At 41.4% G+C, this 18739-nt stretch overlaps 1 protein-coding gene across 2 annotated transcripts in view; it reads right to left on the minus strand.

Moving 5' to 3' along the window:
- The window catches only part of TRERF1 (transcriptional regulating factor 1), a 101955-nt gene continuing 83216 nt past the window's right edge, over positions 1-18739 (minus strand). The window contains exons 5-17 of one of the 2 annotated variants that reach the window (XM_075706942.1): positions 18336-18385; positions 17439-17589; positions 16253-16501; positions 12410-12779; positions 11748-11808; positions 10848-10987; positions 10022-10125; positions 8733-8808; positions 3824-3912; positions 2889-3002; positions 1870-2058; positions 1172-1380; positions 1-507 (exon numbers count right to left, since the gene is read on the minus strand). In XM_075706942.1, the coding sequence (XP_075563057.1) occupies positions 186-507; positions 1172-1380; positions 1870-2058; positions 2889-3002; positions 3824-3912; positions 8733-8808; positions 10022-10125; positions 10848-10987; positions 11748-11808; positions 12410-12779; positions 16253-16501; positions 17439-17589; positions 18336-18385 (2124 nt within the window). In that variant the 3' untranslated portion in view covers positions 1-185. The remainder of the gene's footprint in view (positions 508-1171; positions 1381-1869; positions 2059-2888; positions 3003-3823; positions 3913-8732; positions 8809-10021; positions 10126-10847; positions 10988-11747; positions 11809-12409; positions 12780-16252; positions 16502-17438; positions 17590-18335; positions 18386-18739) is intronic. The other variant, XM_075706943.1, reaches the window with a different exon arrangement.

An 18739-nucleotide genomic window follows, 5' to 3' on the forward strand; every position in this document is an offset into this window, starting at 1 on the left:
CCCAAAACACAAATTAATAAAAAAAGGGAAAAAAGCAGATTTCTTTTTTTTTCCTAGACCTGGATAAAAGAATTATCATTTTCAACAAGTAGTTTACAATCAGTGGGGAACAAACAAGCAGTCCAGGTTTCCTGATTGATCCATTCAGGGTGTGCTCAGTAGCTGTCTTTATCAAACAACTTTATTTACAACTCAGCATCATCCTGCAGTAGATCTGCATCTTCATCATCCAATAAAAGGTCAGCATCCATGACTTCATTCTCTTCCATGACATCACCCAGCTCCTGGACAACATCGTCATCGATGTCACCGACATTTTCAACATGTTTAACCAAACTCATGTGATCCAGAGGGATCAAACTATGCCCAACTGGCCCAGTAGTTCTCGCAATAGTGGCTGCCATTTCTGCTGCCACAGCAGCTTTCTGAGCCTTCTGCCTTTGCTGTTCTTCTTGTTGTCTGTGAGTCTTCATATGAGCATTGCGGCTTTTGATTTTGAAAAATACCCTAAATTTTAAAGGGGGGGGAAAAAAAAAAAAGTCAGATAAAAATGCATTGCTTTTGATGAAGTGAGCCAAAAAAGACTCAACAACCTATCAGTACATTTGCTTCCTTGTCCTGAAATAGAAGTCAGTGAAGTCTGCAATGCCATGGTGAGAATTTCAGGGACAGACTACCAGATTTATACATCCTGACAGCATCCAAAATGGCCTACTCCGACTCTGTCGGAGGTATTTTGTAACACCCACAGTTGCTTCAGTATCTATGCACACCCTAATTGTCCCTGCACTTAGTTTCACAATGATCTTGCACAACAGGGAAAAAGCGAAGGAATCTCACATTAGGATGGACAAACTCAAGCACAGAAACACAGAGAAAGTTGCCCACTGTCACATGCAAGTCTGTGATGAAGCAGGAAGCTGGACTGTCAGATGTAGAAATTCTAGCAGGTAAATGGATTCAGGAAAATTGGAGTAAATACTGCAGGGGAAGCATCCAAAACATCATGCAAACCAACCTCTGAAGGTTTTGGTAAAAGGACATGTCATCTAAGGGGAAACTCTTCTTTTGAGACCGCCAGAGCAAAATAAAAAGTTTGTCACAACGCTATTCATCTGGAATGTAAATAGGCAAATGTGATGTGATACTGCAGACAGTCATATTCACTTACTTGCCACACTCCTTGCAAGGAAAAATTGTTGTTGGGTCGGTCTCACCACTTGTTGTGCTGTGGGCAGGTGAACTCTTGATGGAGCAGTATCCGCTCTGCGTACCAGATTTCTGCTTAGTGCCTGGAATGGTGCATCGTGTTTTTGTCACCTGATTCGTACCTCCATGAATGCGAGCATGGCCATTTAGCGCTTGTCGGGAGCTGAACACCTGACAGGGAGTAGGGTGGAGGGAAGGAAAAAAAAAAAATAAAACCCAAGAAATACTGCACTGGAACGAGACCTGCAGAAAGAAGTATGCTGAATGCATATTACAATAGAACAGTACACTTCTAATACACACAATCTACTTGGTCAAATGCTGCTTGCTCTCAGCTATATCCCACTAGAGTTAAAGAAACTTAGTCATAATAAAACAAACTAGTGAGCTATCCTGTTATTACAGTTTTATAATAAAAAGGTAATCAGAGCTGTTACCATATAGTATTTCTAATTGATACATCTCAGGATTCAATTTTATGGACAGATTAGCATATTGCCTATATTTTGTGAGGTGGGAATTAAAAGCAGGCAAAGTGATTTGTCCGAAGATATTCAGGAGATATCACTGGCCAGGAATAGGCTAAACCCCCAACTTCCAAAATCACAGTTCACTAGTATACAACCCCCCCCAGCTATTAAAGATACAAAACACACGTACAGCGCCGCAGTTTGGCATTTCACAGATGAAGGAGGACGAAGAAAGTGAAAGACTCTGAAGGGCAGGCAGATCTATAGGTCCAACGAGAGGGATAGCTGGTGGGTCAGGAGACTTCTGCATTTCCCTGTCTTCCTTTCTGTCTTCTTCAATCTCCTCATCTTCCTCTAACACTTCCTCTTCTCCACTTGTCTGAAATACAGTGCATTTAAGAAATACTAGAAATATGGTCAAAGACAGTCAGTACTGGATAGTAGGACATAGACAGTACTGGAACAGCATGCTGCTTACTCAAGTCTGCTTCCAGGTTTCAGTATTTCTTCCCCATCCTGAATGAAATTCTGGTCTTGGTGGAACTACCACCCCTTAATGGACAAGCTACAGCTCACGAAGCTTCACTGCAGTGCTCAAAACACCCTCCATCTGTATTACAGAGCTGTGACTCCAAGAATCTACAGATGCCAAGGTGCAATACTCTCCCCAAGATGTTAGAATGCTATATTCATAGTCACAGTAAATGACTTATTTAAAAAAAAAAAAAAAAAACAACCAAAACCAAAAAACAAACCCCAAAACACAGCCACAAACAAACCCAAAACCCATCTCTTAAGACTACTCTGACTACTGGTAATACAGAGACCTTGCACACAAAAGAACTGCATTGCTAGTCTGTGTAAATGGTATTCGTACTAGAACACTCGAGCAGCCTTTAGGAGCACACACAGGCACAGGTACAGGAATAATTTACAGAGATTTACCTGCTTCATCAGTAGCAAAAGCCATAATTGCTGGACTAGAGTTAGATAATGCACTAGTCCAAACACTTTTATCCCATTACAGTCCAGGAACACAAAATCTTGGTGTAGCTGAGGTCACAGAATGCTCACATAGAACATAATTCAGAATTACAGAATAATTTTGGTTGGAAGAGACCTATGTTATCTACTTCAACCTCCTCCTCAAAACAGGATGAACATAAAAATTATCAAGTGTTAAACTTTCTCATATTCTTTTAGACTTACCAGGCATTCCTCTCTTTTTTTCTCTAAACGTGTCCTGTGTTTCCGTCCCAAACGCAAGATTTTCTTCCAGGTATAGTAGTATTCCACACATTGTGCAACCGTCTTGGACTTAACCTGTAGTTAAGTAATTGCACAAATAGTCCAATCAATTTTTTTTGCTTTCATTCAACACAATTTTAATCTATTCCAAGAGGCAGGCTTTATTTCTCAAACATTCAAATGGAGAAAAAAAAAATACACTTTGACTACAACAGGAATACTCTTGTAGAATAACTGTTGTTAGTTATTGTTTTTCAGTCAAATTTGTGTTGACTGTTTCAGCTTCAGCACATTTCTCTGGGATTCCCTAGAATCTAGTCAGAAAATGACTGAGAATATACTTTCGTAGCTTAAGTGTACAATACCACAGAGAAATCTAGAAATTAAGACTTGATTCCCGTAAACCCAAATGTTTTTCAACATTTGAGCTAACAAGTAAGGTATTCTGCCCTGAAATGTATACATCTTGTCTTTTCTGCTTTGTGGCAGAACATGAAAATTAAGCCCAAACACGTTCTCTCTTTATTAAGACATTTCAACCCTTTCTGGTGCAAGGCTCAAAGCCAGTGACTCAGGTACCTTTTAACAGACTGCCAGAGAACACCAAGATGATAACGGAGCACCATACTTGTCCCACACATGGAATGCCGTGACTTGGATTCCAGGTGCAGAAACTTTTACACATAACAACAAGAGGAACAGACTTTATTTATTTTTAACTGTTTCTTACTGGTGCTGCAGTTGCATGCACAGGTACACCAAATGGAATATAGCACGGCGTTCTTGTAACCACTGCTGGCTCTATGCCTGCAATAAACTTGTCTGACACTGGAGGGAAAATGAAGGGGAACAAAATGCAGCAAATGGAAAAAGTGACAGAACAGAAATAACCTTACCATTTTCTGTACAAATATGAAATCTTTGCTGTAGGTGGACAATGCCTCTTTGAACAGCCTCCTTTCTTGATGTGTCCATTTGTCAGAGCCTTAAAAAAAAAAAAAAAGTGAATTCATTACAAATTATAAAACCCCACCACCTTTATGTTGATGTAGTAGCTGAAACAAAAACTGGAAAACCTCAAGCACATGCTAGTGATTGCTGCTACTGAAATACAAGTATGGCTGTACTGACTCAGACCATCTAACCCGTATTCGGTCTCCGGCAGCGGTCACAGGCAGTTGCCTAGGAAACAGTAAGATCAGGGCAAGCAAATACAATGCCTCTCCCTAATTTTTCCTAACCTCTGACCGCTTTTGGCACAGGGGATTTTCTGAGTCTGTTGCAGTTTGCTTATTTAGTAACTATCCTTGTAAGCACTGACCCACTCTTCCTTTCAACCAATTAAGCTTCCTGCACCCAAAACATCCTTTGCCGAGACCCTCCACATGAAGAACCACATCCTTTTCTTTGTTTCCTGGCTCCCAGTAGCTTCACTGGATGACCCTTCATTCTTCAATCTCAACCATCATCTCCATGCTACTCAGGACTGCACGTCCTTTCTGTCACTCCCACACCTTTGGTCGTTACTGCTGTCCCTCTCTGAACCTTTTTCAGTACTAAAACGTTCCTATAGAGATGAAGGGACCAGAAAGGCACATAATAGTCAACATACAAGCAATCCACAGACTTGCACAGTAGCATCACCATGTTCTCTATCCTCTTAACATTTGACTTGGGGCTTTTTTAGCTGTTGTAAAATAAAGAGCTGACGCTTTCATAGAACTAGCATTATAATCTCAAGGTCTCACTCTAATTGAGAAGTATCACCACAGAGCTCATAATTTTATATGTAAAGCTTGTATTGCTTATTCCCCTACACGCCACTTCACATTCAGCTACACTGTTCATCTATCATTTTGTTTCCCAGATGGTAACTCGTATAAGGTCCTTTTGCAGCTCTCCTCTTGCATGGCTTCAGGTAAGACACTTAAATCCTCTGTGATAGAGGTCACAAGTGGATAGAGACTGTAGCAATGTGCAATATGCACAAAGTGCTTTCTGATCATTTAATGGAAGCTTTATATAAAACTTTCAAATATTGTTATTCTGTGTTTGCTTCACCAGCCTAACTGCCCATGAAAATGTGAAATCAACATTTAAACTGAAATGAATTTGAGCTTCCTCAGTATTAGTCAAACAGAAGGAACACAGGATTGTTCTACTGCATCAAAGCAGTGTCCTGTTTGTAAGAGTGGGCAGCATTACATACATTAAAGGAAGGATATGCAAGAAGTCATAAAACGGATGCCTTTGAAATGACTTACACTATGAGAAGATTCTACTTCAGTTGGTCTGGGAGTTTCTGAAACATCTACAATTTTTATCAAAAGAAATCCCTAATATGCCTGTCAATGTTACCATTCTCCATAGAAATGCTTGCCTCTGCACTGAATTCAATTAACTTGGGCTTGGCACCACACATGGTATTGAACTTCACAGGTTACTTATGTCTATTAATTTTTTTTTTTTTAATTAACTGTAAATGTTTTGCTTTTCAGTTTCAACTCCCAGGCTCACAAGCTTAGAGCAGGTATCTCACCACTCCATCACATGCTGAAAACTACAAAATTAACTTTTCTGCAACCTGTTTTCTGCAGACTTTTCTAGTACAGGATATAAGCATGCACTAGTTATTTCCAAAGATTTACACTAAAGCTCTCTTAAACATCAGAGAAAGGCACTGGCTTCAAGCCACAGGCTTTATTTATTCTGTTATCACCCAAAGATCTTTTTGCTGACACACTGCCTTGCCATCTTTCCCAATGTGAACCAGCATCATTCCCTTCTTACACAACTTGCCAGTCATTTGCATTTACCCTCCCTTTGGAGGGGAGTAAATGCACTGGTTCAGTCCAGGAGCCTGCTCTACTATGCCAAAGTATAACTTTAAAAAGCATGACAACACCAAAGGAGAGATTTTAGTTTTCAACCTCTCTAGTTGTACTCTCCTGTCTCTACCCGACTCTCCTGAAGAAGAAAAAAAAGAGAGAAAATAATAATAATAAAGAATCACTTTCATGAACTAATTTTATTGTACACCTATGGAGGATTTGGGCCTTAGAGTTTCTCCGATAGCTGTGGTATTAGCAGAGACCCTTATAAGATTATGCGGGTTAATTGGCAGTAACCTAATTAATAGAATAAATCCTGTGTAGGAAAAGAAACAGAAGAAAAGCTGTTTTTAACTCTGGTTGCTGGGAAACCGCTTTTGCTCATGTTAGCTTGAGGGAGATACAGAGAACGTGTATAGAGAGATATCTGCAATGCAGCAAGAAAGAATTTTGGACTTTGCAATACACATCAAATTTTAAAGCTGATCTTTATATTTAGACATTTATTCTACATTTTATCTGCCATATTGTTTTTGCACTGATTAACTGACAATAAATATTTTCCACAAATCTGGGGGCTTTGGGCCCAATCTGTGGGTTTCAAGGGGGCTACACCTACACCCAGGAAGCCCCCCTGAGAGGTGGCTCAAATCCATTGCCTACAGCATACGCTGGGTCTGATCCGTACCCTATTGCAGCATGTACAAGTTTTCAGACTGCCTGAAGCACGTTATTTCAAAGACCATCTCTCCTACAATTCTCACTGCAGGAGAACTTCAGACCTGAGAAATTCCACTGTTCAAATGAAAACAATCCAAGTGTTTGCAACAGCACTCCTCTTGTATTAGACACATGTTCCCTCTCTCCGTCCTGACAGATGACAAATCATTAGGACAGAGAGACTAGGGTGTTCTTTCAAGCAGCCCTGGGTCAGCATGCCCAGCTCTCTTGGCACACAACAGAAAAGCCTCAAGTTTTACCACTTGTTTCCCTCACGAGCCAACAGGCTTCAAAGGTGAGCTACTCACTTGTGCCCTCATTTGAGGACAATGCTGAGTTTGGATATTTATTGTTTGTGGCATCAGTTAATTCTCATGAGTCAGTGCCATACTGTGTTTTGGTCTATTCTACCTTTAAAGTGGTGGTGCCTGAGAGCTGTGATGTCTGAGTAGGGAGCGGAAAGCCCAAAGAGTTAACCCAAACAAACACCACTTGATGTTATATTAAGCTATTCATGCACTAGATTGTGAGAAATTCCCATATGCCTTGAGTGGCTGATTATCAACTACAAATAAACTATTATTCAAGAGCTGCTGCATGGTGTTAGAGCGTAGCTGTTGATGTAAGTTGCAACCACATGTTGCATTCAAGAGCATTAGTAAGTAATGCTTTGTCTTATTATTTTATGGTACTTAAATCCAGACTGGTGAGATTTTGTTTCATGTTGTGATAAGCAGAATCAAACTTCCTTTCCTGCTTAAGAAATAGGGATACACTGATGTCCACAGGTCTCAGTGCTAGTTAACAAGGATTAGGATCATCTCACGTGACAGATTAAACAAAACAGTCTCTCCTGGCTCCTCCCTGCATCACAATAAAATGCTTTCTGAAACTACTGTGAAGTTACTTCAGTAAACACTGTCCCTCCTCCTCTGCCACAGAGGCAGAAACTTCTTATCTGCTCTGCTAATTAGATCGCTCATTGAGTATAAGGCTGCTGGGATATCTCCTCACCTTCCTGCCTTCATGCCCTGGACTGTCTGACACATAGGATTTGGTGTCATCTCTTCAGACAAGAGACCCTGGTCAAAGTTCCTGGCTGATGTCCTCCTTCTCCATTCAACCCCATGTCCACCCTTTGGACTGCAACAGAACTGTTATCAAAGGCACTAGACACCTCCCCCTGCCAAGACTGAAAACCTGATCTTCACATTTGTTCACTCTCATTATCAGCTGCCATCAAACATGTTTCTGTTTTTGTTCTCGGGCCAAGGGCTTAAGGAGTTGCTTTACGAAAGAGTCCTTGTTACTTGGGAATCTTTCCAGTGAGCTGCTACAGCCAGGAAGTAGCTTGCTTCTATACTTATGTGGCACAATGACTGTAACTGGAAATGAGTATATGACCCTGGACATTGTGATTGACTGACTGACCACCAGAAGATTCTTGCCTTGTTTCCTACTGAGCCTAAATTGGAAATAAATTCTTAAATCTCTTATGTAAAACCCTATTCTGTGTGTCCAAGCAGTTGTTAGCCACTACAAAGCATGAAGTAATAACATGGAGGGCTGTAGAGCAGAGACATTTGCCGCCTATGCTTAGGTGACATAACTTAAGTCCAATGGCTTAACAGCGCCTTGTGTATTTCATAGGGCACTTCTGCTTCATCACCAAAATGTGGTTCTTGCTGTGTTTGTTAAAGAAGTCACCATCCCTGACCTGGATTTTTTTGGGCTAGATCCACGCAAAGACAGGCTCTGTATTCAGTACTAAGACACTAGCAAGAGCTACAGCCCTGCCTCTTTGGAAGGATGCTCATGATTATCACCTTCATTTATCATGCACCATCACCTCGGAAAAGGAAGGCATGACGGCAGACATTTATGTACCAGAAAATGAAGACCTTACTGCTAGTAAAATATAATCTACCAATAGCAGCAATTTTAAAAGATCAACAAATTAAAATCTAGTTTAAAAGAAGAAAAAGATTACTCAAGGCAGTTTTAAATCCGTAGAGCCCTACACAGCAACATGGATGCAAAGTTTCTGTACATTGTTAGTCAGGTGAAAAACTGCCAAACTTGTAACAAAAGGCTCTGGAAGTACCACTTGGCACTGTCCACATCACCTCTCTATTACAGGCTGCCATCCCCGCAGCAGACAGCAGAGAGTGCAGCGTGATCCCATGCTCCCAGCCTGGGATGACAGCCTTGGACTCTACAAACCAGAAGATACAGAGATCGCAAGGAAACCTACCAGCGTAGTGGTAATTTGCCAAAGGATGACACTTCAATCTCACTGGCTTTCTCAACAGCAGCTTCTCAAGAGCAACCTAAATGAAAAAGCAGGGAAAAACAGAATTAGCAAATGCAGTCAGCTGCTGCATACAACTGCATTTATAGAAGACTATTTGGTACGAGGATATGAATTAATTTTCTCTCTTTTTTCTTTTCTGTCATATGATATCATATCAAATTACTCCAAGGCCCATTAACACTGTACCTCACAGAAGAGCACCTAATGCACACCTGTCCTGCATTAATTAGCACAAATGTGGCTATTACACAGCAACTTCCAGCTCTTTTCTGCCTTCTGCTCGCTGCATACAAATACATTTCTAGTGTTTAATTTGATAGTGTTAATTAATACTAATATTTAATGGTTGGTTTGAGAGCATTAATATTTATAGTGTGAAGTCTTTTAGAATATCTGTTTAGGTCAACATCTGTCAGGAATGACAGCAAGTATAGTTAATCCTCCTTTGGATCAGGGACACAGATTATTTGCGGATCCCTAAAATTTTTCCCGTGACAATGCCGACCCCCCTGTATAGCAAATTTCACATCCTGACAGTAAGTTCAGTCCCCTGTCTTGGACCCCTCAGACACAGCTAACAGAGCCTAAGGAAACTGGGATGCAAGCTAAAAACCACTGTATTAGACAATCCTGTGAAATTCATCCCATCCCTGTGTTCTGTTGCGTTTTGTTTTAAATTAGCTTTCCAGGAACTGGTGCAGGGCCTTGTCTTTCCCTAACACTGGGCAAAATGGATGTTTTGCCCTAGTTAATAACATTCCCATCACTAAACTAATGCAAATATTTGAAATGCATTATTTATATGAGAACTGTGTGCAATTACCTCACAGTTCTGAACAAATAAGTAGATGTGATTGCAGCTACAAAAAAGGGTTTTTATAAGGGCTAGAAGAGGACTAAGCCCTCCATGACTAAATATAAAGCTTGTGAAATATCAGGGCTGGAGAAAGCACTGGGAGACATTCAAAGCCCCAAGGCTATAAACTAAGTAATCTTATCTATATGAAATATACAGTAAGCCTTCAGAGAGGCACTGCTTTGAAATTTAAATTTATTAAAGAATGAAAGGGAAAAGTCATTCCCCAAAAATGTTACAGGATGTTTAAAGCATCACTGCTAATCAATCAGAAATCTCTTTTTTATATAACCCTATCTAAATCCATTTAATAAAGCATGCTAATTTATCTGCAGAAGAGGATCGTATCTCCCCTTCCAGCTTCTTATCTTACCATAATATCTCCTTTTGCCTCAAAGAGAGAGTGCAAAGCGTATTCTGAGTTCGTTCCTCCACCAGGTAACACACTGGAACAGCTCATATTTAAAAGGTCTTCCACTGTCAGAAACAAGTCAACATTTTACTGCTAATACAGTAGCCTGTCAGTCAAGCATCCAGAGCCAAGGATTCTGTAATGCCACTCAAAGACAACGTAGTTCAGGGCAACAGCTTTCATACTCTCCCCAGCACCTCATCTCCTGGTTTTAGGATCACTCACTGAGGAGGGGATGTGACGGGATTTGCAGAGTGCATCCTTGGGCTGGGACAGGCTACTGCAGAGCCAGAGATCTGGCTGTGAGGCAGTGGCTGCCACAGGCCAGTGACATTGCTGTGCCAAGAAGGCTCCAGCCAGGGTAGAGAAACAGAAGTGAATTGTGCTGGAAGCAGGAACAAACTCTGCTCAGGACTGGTAGAAGCCATGGAGCCCATCACATTTCCTCTCAGTTGTGGTCACAGGACAGGCCCAGGAGCCATCAGCTGCCTCTCATCTGTGATCTCTGCCCTTTACCAGACAGTTCAGTATCCAAAAAACCACTTCCCAGCAATGATCTTTCCCCCGTGACTACCAGGAAACAGTACATCCAGACTTCACTTTAAGTGCCACTACATAATGTTGTTACTCTGAATCCGTAACATGCAGTTCTGGTCTCTTGCTCTGCATTCTCAGTAATTAATACTCTCTTGAACATTTTGTACAGTATCCACATGAGAAGTCAATATGAATTTCTTCAACAGGCACAGGGTGACGTATGAACTCCTAAAATGGCAAATTGTTGTACCTCTTTGTTGAAAGACTTTGTTTTCCAGTTCTGGCCATGGTTTCCAAACCAAAGTAGCCTTGTGCACGTCTTTCTCCATTAGCAATCTGTCCTGCAGCTCAGGAATATCAGCCTGGAACCTGGATCCAATATTGATTCGCCTATAAAGATAAATAAATAAAATAAGTATTCAACTACACAACATGCAGAAAAAACGGAAGTCACATTAGTGTTCACTGTGTTTCCAAAAAAACTTTTATTACACTGGAGTGGCAGGAAATTGTGTCAGATTGCTTTACGCAATGCTTTACTCTCAGTGGAATAAGTACTTTGAATATGAGAGAGAACTGAGCTCTTGAGGGAACCCAAATTTCAATGCACAATTTAAACTATACTGAGACATCACACCTTATGGACAACCCAAGCTAGCCTATATGCATACTGACTAGCGAAGAGGCTAGATGCTGGAAACAATAACTTCCTGTTCCACAGAGAAGGGCACTCTTCAGCAGAGAACAGAAAGAGACATTGCTGCTGAGGGACAATCTTAACTGCAGACTGCCCTGGGGAACCTACACCTCTCCAAAGCTCCACAGTTAATATATATAAAAGCAAGAATATTGGATCAGCATACGTTCTCCTCACAGCCCTCTTCCCAGCCATCACTAACCCTTTTTTCACCTTTCAGTGGCTCCCATCAAGTCTCTCCTAGCATTTTTGAGCCATGACATCTACATCTCCCACAGCCACTTTGCTCCCAATGTCCTCAGCCACCACCCAGAGCAACCTTAAATGCATCCAGCCCAACATGGTTTCAGGCAGTTGAACACCACCTGCCCAGTTCAAAACACTTCAGGCCACATGCTCTAGGCTGGGGTCTGTCTATAAAAGCAGTGACAAAAACAATATCGGTTTTCTTACGGTTCAACAGTCTGTTCTCCAGGCCCAGGCGTCACCGGAATGACACTTCCATCAATACTATCTGAAACAGAGATTGGAGTTTGAGTTTAAAAGGGTATTTTGGTAACAGCTATATTGCTGCTGATGCTCCACCTCCCAGGCTGCACTGCCACCTCCCTATTAGCATCAACATTACTCCAGTCTACTAAGCAAAAATTACGCTTTATCAATATTTAGACAGAAACAGTCTAAATTGTTATAGGTAACAGAAATGTCCTAACCTGCAGAGGTTTCTACTGCCCTGATCATGTACTATTAGACACCTTTTCTTGTGAAGGACTTAACAAAAAGTACTTAAGATGAACCCCATGTCTCAAACCAGTTCTTTTCCCTCCTCTTCAGAAGGCCTAGATGTAACAAGAGGCATGGTGGTCCTTTCTTGAGGCAGACGACATTGAAAGATCACAGCTTTACTTGCTGGTTAGGCTCCTCTATTCACTTTATGCTTTAACACCATCTCTACAAAATCCAAGGCAAAAACCCGGATAAAGATGGGACTTTTGCTGTGAAGTAGCAGAACCAGCTGTGCATGTAAGCACACATAAAAATCATCAATGTGGTAACACCAGAAGAGAGGACAGTGTATTTACTACGTACTGCCACTCTGTAAATGTAACACTTACTAGACCGACACAGGAGCACCCGTGGAGTAGGTGTCAGTGGAGTAAGCGGCAGCTGAGTATGCGAGGTGCTATGAGATGATGTGATGACACTGCTGAAGAGACCAGACCCTTGCCGAACTGGACTAAGCATCGGTGGTGGAGTGTAGGGCGGGAGCTCATGCGTCCGGTCTAGCAGATGATCCCCAAGGACACGAGGAGAGCGAAGCTGACTCTGGTACAGGGTGGCACCGGAGTGGGACATGCTGAAGTTGAAGGAAGGAGGAGGTATGAAGAGAGGTTCGGGTCTGTGCCGATACTTCTTCTTGTCCTGCAGTGGTTTGAAGTTTTCTTCCAATTTTACAGCACTTTGATGAGGTCTTTTGCTAATTTCCTAAATGAAAACATGCAGTACTTCAGTATTTAGGCATGCTTAAACGTGGTGTGCGCACAATCCCCTACAGCTTAGAGCTACAGCCACAGAAAAGCTGTTACCACCAGGCAGTTATTCAGGTACCACCATAATAAGACTGGTCAGTACAGTATGTGGTGCTACACAGAAACCTCAGGGGACTGAGAAAAAACCAGGACAAATTACTCTCACCTCCCTCAGCAAGCCCTCTGGGTCAAGGTAGGGCTGGGCCACAAGCACAGACATGGAGAGGCTGCTGCCAGCTTTTGAAGGTGCAGGGAACGGCTCTCTCGGACCATGAGTCTCCCACACCCTTCTTCAGCTCCACCCGAACACCCTGGGCACTTATATTTGCACTGAACACACACAGGCTGTTGGGAGTTACTTCATTACCCAGTCACGGTTTATTAGAAACTTTATATGAGATGTTTTCCAATGCTTTTATTTTGTTTGACTAGGAAGGACACATGAGCTCAGTGAAATTACTGCAGTACTCAGCAGCAGGAAAGGAAGAAAAATGTAATAAATTCAAATTCTTTGCCTCTTATCACTACATTCCCATCAGCTTGAGTACAGTCCAGCTGCAAGAAATCTTGAATTTAACTCTCTCCTCTTTCCTTGGAGGAAAAAGGGTAGTAGATGACCATTTGAGGAATTCACACACTGTAACATGCCTAGAATTCTAGAATTTGAATGTTAAAAATAATTTAACAATAAATCCCTGGAGTCCACAGAAGCAGAAGGCACAGAATTTGTGCAAACCTGGATTTCTGGGGGCTGGGGGTGAGATGGGAAGAAACAGGTTCTCAGGTTGTGCTTTAAGAACACACAGAAGCTGGTAGATGAACACAGTATTAAATATACTGCTTTCAGGTGTTCAGATTGTAGACCTTCTTTAGGATAAACTTGGAAAGCAGAAGAAAATTTTTGACAGATAGGGTTACTCCAGAATGTCTGCATCATTTGGTAAATTATACTACTACATAAAGTAAATTACTACAGCGTATGTTTAGACAACATATTTACACCATGGGTGGTTCTTGAGAATCACATTCACCCAATAAAAATCATGTTAAAGGAACATTAGCACTGTCACCCTTTATCCCTTATGTTAATACATTCCAGCTTGTGGAAATGGTTTTGATTACAGAGGTCCTGTCCTCTCTGTTAGATCATGGCTGTATCCTCTCCAACAGCTGTTGACATTTTTTCTCTCAAAAAAAATTAAGTTTTGGAAGAGTTTTCCTTTTGCAGGAGAACATGCAGCTTTACAGAGAATTTTATTGATAATGGACATGCAGAACACTGAAAGGGTGAGGGTTACCTGTAGCCACAGACATAGTCCATCACAATGGTGAACATTTAGTGTTCAAAAAGGAGAAAGGGGAAAAACCCCTAAACTCAAGGAAAAAAACCCAAACAAACTGAAACCTTAAAAAACCAAACAAACCAACCAACCAAAAACCCACCACACAAAACCCAAAGGCTAGATCCAAGTCTTTGATTAAGGGCTCGTTTTGTTCTGCTCTTTAAATGTGAAAGAACTGGTACTCCCTTCTCACTAGCGTAAAGCAAACTAACCAACCAAGACAGCATCTTAGAAGTCCTATACACCTCCATCTCCTACGCTGCTTCACTTACAGTATACCTTAAGCTCAGTGGGGTTATGCCAACACTACTTTCAAAGAAGACCACATTGAATACTAAAGGATATTGTGATGTCCATGGGCTCCCAATGCAGAATCACCCCAATACTTTTCTGAAGCTCCAGGAACTGATTCTCATTATTCAGGACTGAATGCATCCTTGTGGGCCCTGCTGCCACACTTCGATAGATCCCCTCTGGGTAGATCCTGCCAGACCTCACTTGACTGCTACTTCCACCTCAACATCCTGTAGCCTTGCTGAATATTTAGTTTCCTTCTGCTGTTTGATTTTACTGATTCCATGAGTTTTGTGGGAGCTTTTCTGGACAGCTCAAAACACAGTGTAAATAAATGCAACACAGCTCCAGTTCTTTGGTATTAAAAAAAAAAAAAAAAGTCTCCAATGGCACAATCTTTTTACAGAAGAAAAGGGAACCGCATATCTTTCGATCTTTGAACGTTTCCAATGCTACTGCTTATATAAAATACAGGATCCAGAGAGGAAACCGCGCGAATTTAGTTTGCTTGGGCAATAACAAAGATTGCAAGCATAATTTTGAGTGAATGAATGCACATTTAGCCAAACACTGGCAGATTTAATCACAGTCACTTTACATACGTTGCAGAAATACACAAGCCCAAGCCACCTACTCTGATGTCTCTAGAGAAGATCTCCCACTCAGAGCTCAAGGATTCAGAAAAGACTGCCCCTTTTCTCTCCAGAAACTAGAAATAGAAAAGAAAAATTGTACTGCTGAGTTACAAGCTAAGTATTGTGGATGCTGGCTTCCACAGTAAAGTGGAAGTTTATGTGTAAAACCTCTGTCAGAAAGGAAGAAAGTAAAAGATTTTATATATATTTAAAATTAGCATCTATGTCTGAGTGAGGGGTCAGGAGGGGGTTGATAAATACACAAATATTATAAGGAGTCACCCATGATGGTATATGCTGTTTGGCCATGAGCCTCTGGGGACAAGGGCAGGAAATCACAAGAGTATTTCTCTGCATTATACAGATAATACCATACAGTACTTATACTCCCCAGTAATCTCTTATCATGGCGTAGTCTGTAAGCATGGATTTGAAGGAACAAGCAGCATCTATTCCTATGCTGGAATGTGAAATAAATACTGCTTGCTCCAGGACTCTTTCAGGAAAACAATAAAGAACATTCTCACTTCTCATTCAAGTACTCATCAATTCCTCGTGCTGCCTGACAATTTCAGTTTTATGAGCGAAATGAAAGCACTAAGCATAGCTATTTCCAGAATTCCCAGTGATTAACCCTTAGATCTGATGCATGAAGAGAGTAAAGGAAAAATTACTTCATTGCAAAACTCTGAGTTGGCAAGCTTCATATTAGCTTAGAGCACACATTGTAAGCACTGCACAGTGCCCTCCTATCTTCGGCTGAAATGAGAAGCACATATATCTGACTAAAAAACAGGAAGAAATAAAACTGCTGAATTTAAGCAATAACATAGAAACAAAGCAGCCTGAAAAGGAAAAAACACAAACAGTAAAAAGATACTAAATCCCTTTGTTCTAGTGGGATGACAGAGTATCACATTCCAATTTGAAATAATTTATTTTCAAGTGAGGTCTTGATACCCCAGCAAAGGGAAAATTAATATTTTCAAATGACTGAGGAAGAAATGCTGTGATGCTACAGGCCTTTTTTGTTTATTGGGCATCATTAAGATTCCAGAAAATATTCTAAAATACGGACATTTTAGAAAGTATCAGCACTATAAGCAAAGGGATTTAACAAGCACAGCACAGTTAGTGGCAAGAAACGCAGCACTCACAGAGGATGAGCAGGGGTTGGCCACTTTTGGACTGCACGGTGGAGAGTAAGTCATCTTCACGAGAACGGGCATCTCATCATCTGACACAGAGTTGGCAGGCTTGTCTTTGACTGTGGCAGTGCTGGCAGAGGGCTGCGTGCTGGGCTCAGGTGACAGAAGCTTTACAGGGACAGACACTGGCATGACGATGGGCGCGAGGCTATCCACCTCTTTAGGCAGCGGCTGCTGTGGTGGTTTCTCTCCTTCATCCTGTACAGACAATTAAAGGCTTTCAGCCCGAGTGAGGGAGGGCTACTTCTGGATCGATACACTATGCAACGTATGCACCGTGGCTGAAAAGAAGTGGCCAGGGTTACAAAACACACAACAGCGTTGCTTCTTGGACTCTATTTGCCTTGAACGAAGTTGGCAGATTACTTATGACTCCTACATAGGATTCAGCCTTGATGATAAATAACCACATTAAGCATCTTTACAAGGTAACTTGCAGAAGGGGAGATAAACACGTGCTCTTTTTATCACTATAAAGACAGAATTCTCCATCACCCACCTACAAACAAAGACACAGATGGTGTAACTGGTAGCTCTTTGCCTTCCTGTGGTGTTCCCCATTAGGACATAATTTCTAGAATATGAGGACAGAGAAAGACTGACTGATGGGGCAAGTTATTTTTATGCAGAACAATTCAAACCCACATTTTTGGTTTGGTATTTGTTGATAACTATAGAACTAGAACACTTGGGAAGAAAGCTGTCAAAGATTCAACAATCCTGCTCCTTCGATTAAAGCCTGGGAAGGCTTCCAATAAACATCCCTTAGTCATCCAAGTAGTCCAAATGAAAATAAGGAAGACTTGATGTTCCTGATATTTCTAATATAATAAACAAACATGAGGGGAAAAAAAATTTAGACGCTCCTGACACGACTTTGTAGGGTGTTTTTGTAACGTGCAGAGAAACAGAGGGACAAACACTGTTCTGTCCTCCACCACTGCCTCTGACTCTAAAGCAAGACTTCTGGCCTACAAACTAGCAGAATTATGTGCATTTCTACTTACACAGGGTGTGACATAACAAAACAGCGCGGAGAAGAACAAGTTTTGACAGCAAAGCAAAGCATGGCAAAGCAAGCAAACATCAACACGGAAAGGAGAGTGCCAAATACTGAAGTAAACCAAACTGCTACCTGTTTGAAGTTAGGAGATGCTCTTACTCCTCCATGTGACCTCATGTGACCATTTAGAGCAGGCAAACTCTTAAACTCCTTCAAGCATATTGAACACATTAGCTTGTTCTTCGCATCAGCTCTCTCAGGAAGTGTTTCTCTGTTCTGGCCACTATTTTTATTTTCATTTTTTTTAGCATGGAACAGAAGAAGAGACATTAGTTTGGCATGTTCCCTTTGTTGCCGAGGAAGCTTTTTAGTCAAGGAAGTCAATAGAATTTTAGAACTAGATGGTTAAGAAGTAAGCACAGGGTGAGTGCTGTGGAATACATGGGCAACAACCTAGATCAGCTGCTCCCAAGATGGGGAGAAGGAAAGTTTTGAGTAGGACACGCTCATCAAAACGTGGCCCTTGGTATGGGAAAGTCTGAGAACCCACGAGACCTATCATGACAGACCTATGTTTCCCCACCCATGACAGCAGTTAACAATTCCTTGGACACAGTGCTCCTACTTATGGTAGACAACTGTGCCGGAGGACACCTCAGCCCAAGGTGAGACCTTTAAGAAAAACAGAAGATCCCTGCTGCCAAAGATACAAATCCAAACCACACATCATCCCTTCTCTTACAAATGCAACACAGAGAAAACTGCTCCCCTGCTTTTGCTTTTTCTTTCATTCCATTTCCCCCCCCCTTTCTGTTTTTGAAAGGCAAAGCATTTATTTGATTTTATTGCTGGGGGGGAAGGGTGGAAATCACACAAACTTAAATTCACAAAGCACAAAACTAAAGAGGTTTCTAGAAGAGCAACAACTATTATGTACCCAGAGTGCATTCCCCTCCCTCTAAACTGCAGCACTCCTGTGTATTTCTCATATTTAAATTAAAAAGACAAAATAAATCCTTTTAAAAATACCTTTGTTCTGGGGACAGCGACTGCAGTCTGCCGTCTGACAGTTGCACCTGCTATCAAAGGAGGAGAAGGGAAAAGAGGGGAAAAAAAGAGAAAATAATTTTTCAGGAAATATTAATGCATAAATGAAGGTCCTCACAGCATTATGTTTGCATTTTGCATATGGTTTTACTAATATTGAAAGCCTCTGATTTGAGAGCCTTACATGTCTCTACCAAACCTGTGTCTCTGTGAGTGTGGCTAGCACAAGTATTCTTATGCTCACCTGCTGTTTGAAGCCTTTGCTCTGGCCCAGAAGTATTACTTTTGGAAACAGGGAGTTGACTAACTCTTCCTGAACAATCGAGCCCTCAGGTGTTGGAAAATTAGTAAGAGCACTTTGTTGTAACTGGGTACCTCCTCCCCAG

The sequence above is a fragment of the Pelecanus crispus genome, chromosome 3, assembly GCF_030463565.1.
Source record: "Pelecanus crispus isolate bPelCri1 chromosome 3, bPelCri1.pri, whole genome shotgun sequence".
Taxonomy (NCBI): domain Eukaryota; kingdom Metazoa; phylum Chordata; class Aves; order Pelecaniformes; family Pelecanidae; genus Pelecanus; species Pelecanus crispus.